The sequence below is a fragment of the Halichoeres trimaculatus genome, unplaced genomic scaffold (assembly GCF_033239565.1).
Source record: "Halichoeres trimaculatus isolate MK-OKI-2021-1 unplaced genomic scaffold, fHalTri1.1 fHalTri1_scaffold_8, whole genome shotgun sequence".
NCBI lineage: Eukaryota > Metazoa > Chordata > Actinopteri > Labriformes > Labridae > Halichoeres > Halichoeres trimaculatus.
In genome coordinates, this window is record NW_027437186.1 from 18,282,909 (window position 1) to 18,291,321 (window position 8,413).

The 8,413-nt window shown below is 37.4% G+C and overlaps 1 protein-coding gene across 1 annotated transcript; it reads left to right on the plus strand.

Moving 5' to 3' along the window:
• Positions 1 to 206: 206 nt before the first annotated feature.
• On the plus strand, positions 207 to 6,878 carry LOC141795347 (myelin and lymphocyte protein-like). Its single transcript, XM_074676190.1, has 4 exons — positions 207 to 293; positions 5,246 to 5,410; positions 6,431 to 6,604; positions 6,718 to 6,878. Exons 1-4 carry the CDS (start codon positions 207 to 209, stop codon positions 6,790 to 6,792), a joined length of 501 nt encoding a protein of 166 aa, XP_074532291.1. The 3' UTR covers positions 6,793 to 6,878.
• The last annotated feature ends 1,535 nt before the right edge of the window (positions 6,879 to 8,413 follow it).

Sequence of the window (8,413 nt, forward strand, 5' to 3'; positions counted from 1 at the left end):
GGCACCTGTCCGACTGGTATAGTTTCGAGTAGAGGAATGGATGGGGTGGAGTGGAGAGGACGAGACTTCGAGGGAGGTACTGGAGGAGGGAAGGAAAGACAGAAAGACTGCCTTTAAAAAGAAGATTTAAACAGGATACACAGCTCATTTCAGTTGAAATCATCATTACACACACACATACATACATACATAGTGTGTTTTGGACTATGGCTTCCACCACTGCGGTTGATGTCCTGCCTTCAGGTGGCAGGATCTTTGTCTCCATTCCTGACATCTTCTACATCCCTGAATTTGTGAGTTTCTTTTCTTTCTTTATCATAGCATTTACATTTTTTGTACCCTTTTTAAAAAATCCTCTTGGCTTTAATCTCTCCACCTTTGCTTTGCTCACCTAAGAGAGACACAGACAAAGACATCTCTGTTTCCTTTTCATAAACTCTCTGCTATTGTGTCAGTCAGCATCACTTAGATAATGATCTTGTTTCCTTCTCTCTCTTTCTTTGCCTCTTTATTGTTTCTGCAGTGAACTGAGTCTGTTTCTGAAAGGACCCAGTCTTGTCATGTTATGTTAGTTGCAGGCATAAGTGTTTGATAAGCTGTGAAAGAGCAGAGTGACAATCAGACCATTAATGATGAGTCAGGAGGTTTGGTGTTGTCTGAAAACTTAACCACAATAAGTCAAACTATTTCATGATAGCTACAGCTAACAGTGATCTTATATCAGTGTATAGATTTCAGACTTCTGAGCCGCTGCTGTGACTTCACCTGGGATCAGTAAAAGCTTATTTATCCTATCACAGAGGTTAAAACAACTTATTTACTTTCCATGTGACACAGGCTTACAAGTTTTTTTTCGCTTGGCAACTGTCTGAGTTAAGACTGATGTTTGTTCCCATGGGGCAAAATGTCTTGAGTGAAAAAGTAGGTTGCCATCACAACACAACAACAGAAACTTAAGCACAACTTCGAAAAGGTATGAGAATTATTATATAAAAAGTCCTACGAATAAGTTAACTTTTGTTCTCTGCTGATTACTTATAGGTAGTTATATTTTAAGTATTTAATGCGCTGTTCTTCAGGTTTATTTGCACTGCTCTATCTGTATGAGACACACTCAGACATACACACTTGTGCTTAACAATAATGAAAAGAGAGGTCATGGGTTTAGATTTATGTCTGACTTTGAACCAAGAGAGGACGTAGTCTAAGCAGCTTCAGTCGTTAAATCTGAAGTGTCACGATTTAGCCAAAAGACGATGGCTGCCAAATTATAAATGTTGACTCCATTTAGTTTTTGGAGAATAACTTCTAAGAAGGGATTGATTGAGATTTGTCACCTGACTGGAAGCTCCATCGCCAATACCTGTAAGTCAAATCAGCCATGACTCTAATTATCTTAATTACTCAACTCTTTGGCATAACTTAGACCCCATGTGGTTAAAGTGAATGCGTTATAAAAGAAAAAAATCCCCCCTGCAAGGTTGTCACAGAAAAACGTACTGGGACATGACACAAGCAAAATCAAAACAAAAGCTGACAGCTTGAACTTTATTCAGCTCATTTTAAAGTCAAAGTGGTGAAAATGAGATACGGTTTACTACATCAAAGTCATTTGGTCAGCACTCTTGTTGCTTTGAAATTTATATTGCTTAACCTGTTTGCTTTAAAAGTACATCAGAACATTAACTGCAATCTCTTGGACTCAAGGAGAGCTAAGTTATTATATTTCCACCATGAGGCATAAGGAAACTATATGTCCCCAAAGATGGGTGGGTTTGAGCACTGGCTTTTTGAGCTAGTCTTTAAAAATTAAAGCACATGACTCAGGGTTAAGTCATGCCAAACTTTTTGGTGGTGGAAACATCGAATATTAGCGAGATATATCAAAGATATAACAGGCATTTTTGCCGCCTTCTCCAATAATAATTTTTTCCCTAAATTGAGACTGGAGTGACAAAGGAAAGACGGATGTCGTAGAAAGAGGAAGGACACTGAACTTAAAACCAACCAGATCTGGTCAAGTCAAACATTATTTAATTCTTGGTTTAGTTTCTCTTCATGCATAATTCACTCCAAGCCATTTTTTGTTTATCTCACAGATGCCTAACCCAAGGTCCATCTGTCCTTAGAGGGGGGTTCAGTTCTCTGGTTAGGTCCTTGAGGATTCAACAAATCCTTCAACACGTTGAGTGAATCTCTCAGAAACACTCTGCAGTTTGTGTACAGGGAACGACAGATTAAATCTCTGTGACACAGGTGGAAAAACAGCTTAAGTTGCAGAGGGAGGTGTAAATCTAAACCAACCACATCGTTTACTTGCTGTCTTGGGTCTTTTTTACTGGCTGCTTGCCACGCACCTTCTTACAAAACAGGCTGCTGTTCAGGTATGGAAATGTACTGGTGTTTCTAAAGCAATCAAACTAAACAAACAGTGACATTTGGATGAATGAGGCAGCAGTTCAGAATTACAAAGTTAGTCAACGTCAATACAATAAAACCACTATTATAAAGCTTTTCAAAAGCAGAATATGTTGGTATGTGCTGGTAATACAAAGTCTGTTGTATGTAGGTTGATAATGCTAGTGGACTGGTTTAGAGGATTATGAATGTTTTGATTTACCTTAATGTTAGCTTAACCTGCAGGACGAATTAAATTGATTTAATGATATCTGATTTAGAGATTAGTGTATATTTTAATAATTGCTGGTAGGTAAACTAATTGAAGCATGAAGTTATGAAGCATTTTTAATCTCTGCATCAGACTTGCTCAACACTTTTCTGCTTGAGCACTTTCTGGTATTTGAATAATCTGGCCTCTTTCCATCAAAGAGTGTAATGCACATAAGATGACTAATGCAATAAAAAAACCCAAACAGGATAAGGAGTTAGATATTAACTGCTCTACGGAAACACATAACTTTATGCTTTGGTCTGGTGTTTTGGAGTGACCATTGACCTAATGTTAATGTTAACTTATTGTTCTCCCCATCAGAGACCTAAAACAATACATTTTTAGATGCTGCATATGCAAATTGAAAGGTAGACATAATACTTAAAACTTAACCTTAATAATAATGAGAGAAAGTTTATTCGATCCAAAGTTAATCAAAATTCACATGATCATGACAGAGGTCCAGGGAATTCATGGTGTCTTGAAACCATTCAATGTGCTGAAAGACACAATATAGATGACAAATAAGTCTTTTAAGTCTCTGGGGGTAAAAAATCTGGGTTCAACTTATAATGAGTCACTGAGAAATATTTGAAGTTGTACCTACAGGTCTATTGTTAAAATCTTTCATACGTAGTTAGACTGAAAGTTGGAATCTTGAACCTTTCAAGGACCATCCTTCCTGATACCTGGTTTGTTTGCACACCTGAGTGAAGCCTGGTTTTTCTGCATGTTTAACAACCAACAAAATGAAAAGTGTCTGAGCAGATAAACTATTCAGCAAACACACACACACACACACACCAGCAGGTTACCAGTCCTGTCATCTACACGTCCTAAAATGTCAGTTGCAGGCATGAGTTTTTATGAGGGAGTTTTACTGCTGTAGCTGCATCTTTGTAGCCTGTGCAGAAATGAACTGCTAACCTTGAAAATAATGCTTAAAGGACAGAAGATGCCGCATTGTTTTCTCCTGTCTGTGCGGGAAAAAACTCATGTGTTGATAGCAACGACTATTTCTTCTTTTTAACTGATTCGATAAGTCAGGGGTGGCCAACCAGTCAGAGACCAAGAGCCACAAAAATTACCGTAGTACTACAAAGAGCCACATCACACACACACTTCCTCTCACACATAAAGTAAAAGACATATGATGAAAATCAAAAGATTTCCAAATTTTGAAGTGACATTTATTGCGTTTGTAAGTGTGTTTCAATGCATACTTGGAGCCGTGTCAAAGACAAATTTTTGTTTTTACTGCAGAAGAGACAAAGTTTCATCCATCTATCTATCTATCTAGATAGCTATGAGCACATGTGCGATGTTGAGAAAAGAAACTGAAACTTAAGTATCAATCTCATCACCCAAGTATTGATCAATACTGACCACAACATCAATATATCAATAATTTAGATTGATTGGTACACCACTACTCATAACAATAATGAATGGATCAAAGAGCCGCACACCGAAAGACAAAGAGCCGCATGTGGCTCGCGAGCCGCAGGTTGACCACCCCTGCAATAAGCCGTCACAGCGGGAAAGTCTGCAAGCTGCACAGAAGTGATTGACAAAGGTAGTGAGAACAGACAAAAGTGAATCATTTCTTTTAATATCTCCATGTTGAAGTTACAGAAATGTGTTAAACCGTCGAACTTTGACAGCTATTGCACAATAAAAGCAAATGACACTTGATAGTTTTTCCTCTACAGTTTTTCAAACTGCTTCTTATCAGAACACAAACACTTGGGTTTCATTCTCACACTAAACGCCAGAGACTGAAAATGCTGTTTGTTGAAGGAGAAGAGTGAAATATTGTAAACTCAAGGGTGGCAACATTACAGACGTGTACAAGGGTGTTTCCAAATGCCTGGTTTGATCTAACCCTTATTTTACACTGCCAGGTTTTTTTATTATTATCAGAAAGCACAAATGGAAGTACTTTTTAATTTTTTGAAATGAACACAATAAAGTCTGTTTCTCAGTTCATCTAAAATTTAAAGAGATTTGTCACCACAGGTGCGCAATTTATGACTGTATTGAAAAGATGAAAAGCAAACCATTTATAATTTTTCATTTGACCACTTTTCCTTGACCATTTTTTTCACTTACTGTTTTAACTCTGCTGAAAAATATCTCATGTGTTTGGAGCCAGGAGAAGAAGGCTGAATTGCGTCAAGTTAATGGTCACTGACACATGATGCTAAATGTTGGAACACCAGAGAAACAGAGAATTTAATCCTTTTTCTGTTGCTTTTTTGTTAACCATCTAGCCTGTATCTTTCCTGCTTTTGCTAATTCATAGCAACACTTTTAGACAAAACAGGCAGCTATGTTCAGTGAAAAATCGTTCAAATACTCGGGCAGACCCAAAAACGACTTATTAATCAATGTAGTGGAGAAATTAGCAGCTAAAGGTCTGGATACTGGCAAAATAACTCTGACAAATGTGTTTCCCTAAGGTATGAATTATGTCATGACGTCATTTCTAAAGATATTGAATATACTGTTTTAAGTTAAAAGACATTATAATCTTTTTCAACCAAACCTTCCTTCTTCTGTGTGACCATGCAGGTTTTTGGAGGTTTGGTGTGGATCCTGGTGGCATCAACTCGTGTCATCCCAGACAATCCTCTGGGCTGGGTGATGTTTGTGTCTGTCTTCTGCTTTGTGCTGACAACACTCTGGTTCTTAATTTTTCTCTGCGGAGCCAACCAGTCTGGCATCTGGCCCCCTCTGGTGAGACATGCCCACAATAAGACTAACTGGCTGTGTCATAATAACTCTAATAACTGAGCACGGACTTGATAGTAAGATAGACGGTTAACAGACAGTCATTAACTCAGTGTTTTCACTACTTTGAAAGGACATTTAATCTAAAAAAATGAAGCCTATCATGTTTTCAAGTTTGTTTTTTTTCCTCATAAAGCTGGAGTGAAGTAAAGAAGGCTGTAGTGGAAGAAATCCGTTAAAACTTGAACCGTGTCGTTGCATGGTTCAGCAGAGCTAACTGTCTCAGATAAGAGGGACTAAATCTACACTTTAAACTTTCACCCCAAAGAGAATACACTTAAACACACTTTGCTTTTTTAGTTTGTGTTTTGTTTACCAATCAAACTGCTCACAGAAGTTAAATGTTTTCACTGAGGACACAGAGCTGACGTTAGCTCAAAAAGTTTGCAGGTCTGGTACAATTTCTCTGAGAAGGCCCCTGTTTATATGATGTTTCCAATCTAAATGTTAAACTATAGATGCAAATTAGCTCTTTACTTGGAATAAGTGTTTTGAGCAACTGAAAAACACTTATTGTTGAAAACTGGTTTCAGAGTGTGTTTTGTGACAATGCAAAAATTTGGTTTGCTCTGTAAACGAACACACATCTTTGAAAAAAAAAAAAAAAGGACTATACTAAAACAAGCTTTATGGGTTGACAAGTGGTATTCTCATAGATAGTAAAATACATGGATGTAGTCTGTGACATCACACATTTGTTTTTGATGTGGAGTTTCGAAGCCTATAAAGCTATTTTAGAAAAGCTTAGAGTAATTAATTAAAAAATAAGCAATAGTTATAGAAAAAAATCCATATGCTGATAGAGAAATTACTAGAAACTTTAGCAGCTTCAATATTTATAAAATGCATAGATATATAACAACATAAATGGGAAGCCCAGTCAAATGTGTAAATAAAAGACTGATTTCTATTTCCCCTTTCACCACTTCTTAATTTGACTGTCCTCTGCTTTCCTTTGCCCTGCAGGATGTGATCTATCATTTTGTGGCAGCAGTGTTCTACCTCAGTGCCTTAGTGGATCTGGCCTACATCACGGTTTTGAAAGGCTGGGGCATGTCGTTCGTGTCAGGTATCCCGATTCTTACGGGTCTAGGTGCAGGTGAAAATCTCAAAACCTACCGCCTGGATATCGCTGCAGTGGTACGTCAGACACACCCACACAGATGTACAAACCCAAAGATTGAGAAATGCTCGTCATCAAGCCTGCTCCAATCTCCTCATGTTGACAAACATACATCTCCGTGTGCTTTCAGGTGATGTGCTCTGTGGCCACTCTTCTCTACTTCCTCCATGCTGTTTTCTCCGCCATCCGATGGAAAAATTCTTAATTCAAAAAGGAAAAACATGACCAATCACAGGCGTGAACAGGAAGTCCGAACAGGAAGAGGAGAGGGAACCAAACCAGCAGCTGATCTGTCATTGGACTTAACACAGAGCGGCCTTTTCTATTTTTGTTATTTTCACAGATTTTATAAAGAAAAGAAAAAGATAAAGGAAAAACATTATTATTTAGCCAAAACATAATCAACCTTCATTTGACTTTGTTTGAACAGAAAGGAGCAGTTAGTTCAGCACATCTTAACAACTGTTTAAACATTGGAATGAGCCATGTGGCACAAACGACAATACGTGGTCAAAAATGAATATCAAAGAAAAGTTTGTGTTGTTTTCTCAAAATAAGAAGTTCCCTGGAGTTTCAGTCCATCACATTTCCAGGTCACACTACAGTTCCTTCCTGGCAGTAGAATAGTTGTTTGACTCTTCAACTTGTTATTTTATTGTGGTTTGTATGTAAAACATAATTGATTTTTTTTTGTTTTTGTTCTGAAAGTTTTTGCAACTTTTAAAAGAATGTTTCAGTAATGTTCTGGGTTGCCAACAATTTCAGTGCACGTTTCATTCTCCATTGTTGCAACTCTGCAAAGGGATCTTCTTCTAAGAAAGTTTTCTGAAAACTTGGTCATTGCAAAAAAAATCAATACATCTGCCTGGCTTGATACTGCAGTGGATGACAGAATCAAGATTTTGATGCAGACTCATGTTGTAAAAACAGCCCTTCACAGTTATTGCAGTAATACTCATATGGTACTTCTATGTATTTTGGCAGTTTGTGAGGGTTTGTGGTTTGACAAAAGGTGAATTACTGAGGTTTTTTATCTGCTACAAAAAACTGAGTTGAATTAAAGAAACACTGCACCTCTAATGTTGTATTCACACCTAGCAATAATAAATGAATTTACTTGTTTAAATGAAATTGAAATGCCAACATGTTTGGTCCTAACTTGCTTCATTTCCGCAAATAACTCACTCTATTCACAAGTACCAAAAGACTCACAAGGAGGAAGGAGATTAATTCAAACACCACTTTAGTCCATAGTCATTAAACATGGTTGAGCCAGGTGACATTGCCAGGTGAAGCTGGTTATGCTGTTATGGCATTGCTAACTTGCTACTGCAACCAATAGGTGGAACCAAGTAATTGGTGAAGGCTTTCAGACCTGACCAAATAACCAGCCCCCCTCATAGACTTGTTCCTGTTCCATTTGCCTCATATTTTTTAGATAAATAAACCTCCAGCGGTCCATCCATTCAAACACTACCTGTGGATCTCTAAACTGATTGGCTAGGATGGCACGAGTGGTTTTTGAGGTCAGAAAAGTAGCAAACTTGTGCAAACAAGTGAATAAAGCAACTAGCGTGTCAAATAAAGGTATATGTTTTTTTTAAAAATGTGCTGCCTGGTGTGAACACAACTTTTCATTTGATGATACAAAAAAATAAATAAATGATGAGAAATTTGTATATCTAATCTATTAATTTTTAAATCTTTTTTATTATGACACACTCACCTAAATCTAGAAAAAAAAAAAAGAAGAAATATCCAAGCCTCAACTGATCCAATCCCTACCTACTTTAGTCAAGTTAACACTGTGTCTGATCAGCAGTCTA

Excerpts from the sequence above, each read along its gene's own strand:
- LOC141795347 (XM_074676190.1), top strand. The coding sequence starts at position 207 with ATGGCTTCCACCACTGCGGTTGATGTCCTGCCTTCAGGTGGCAGGATC. Across the intron at positions 294-5,245 it reads TCTTCTACATCCCTGAATTT|GTTTTTGGAGGTTTGGTGTG; the intron begins GTGAGTTTCTTT and ends GTGACCATGCAG. Across the intron at positions 6,605-6,717 it reads GCCTGGATATCGCTGCAGTG|GTGATGTGCTCTGTGGCCAC; the intron begins GTACGTCAGACA and ends GTGTGCTTTCAG.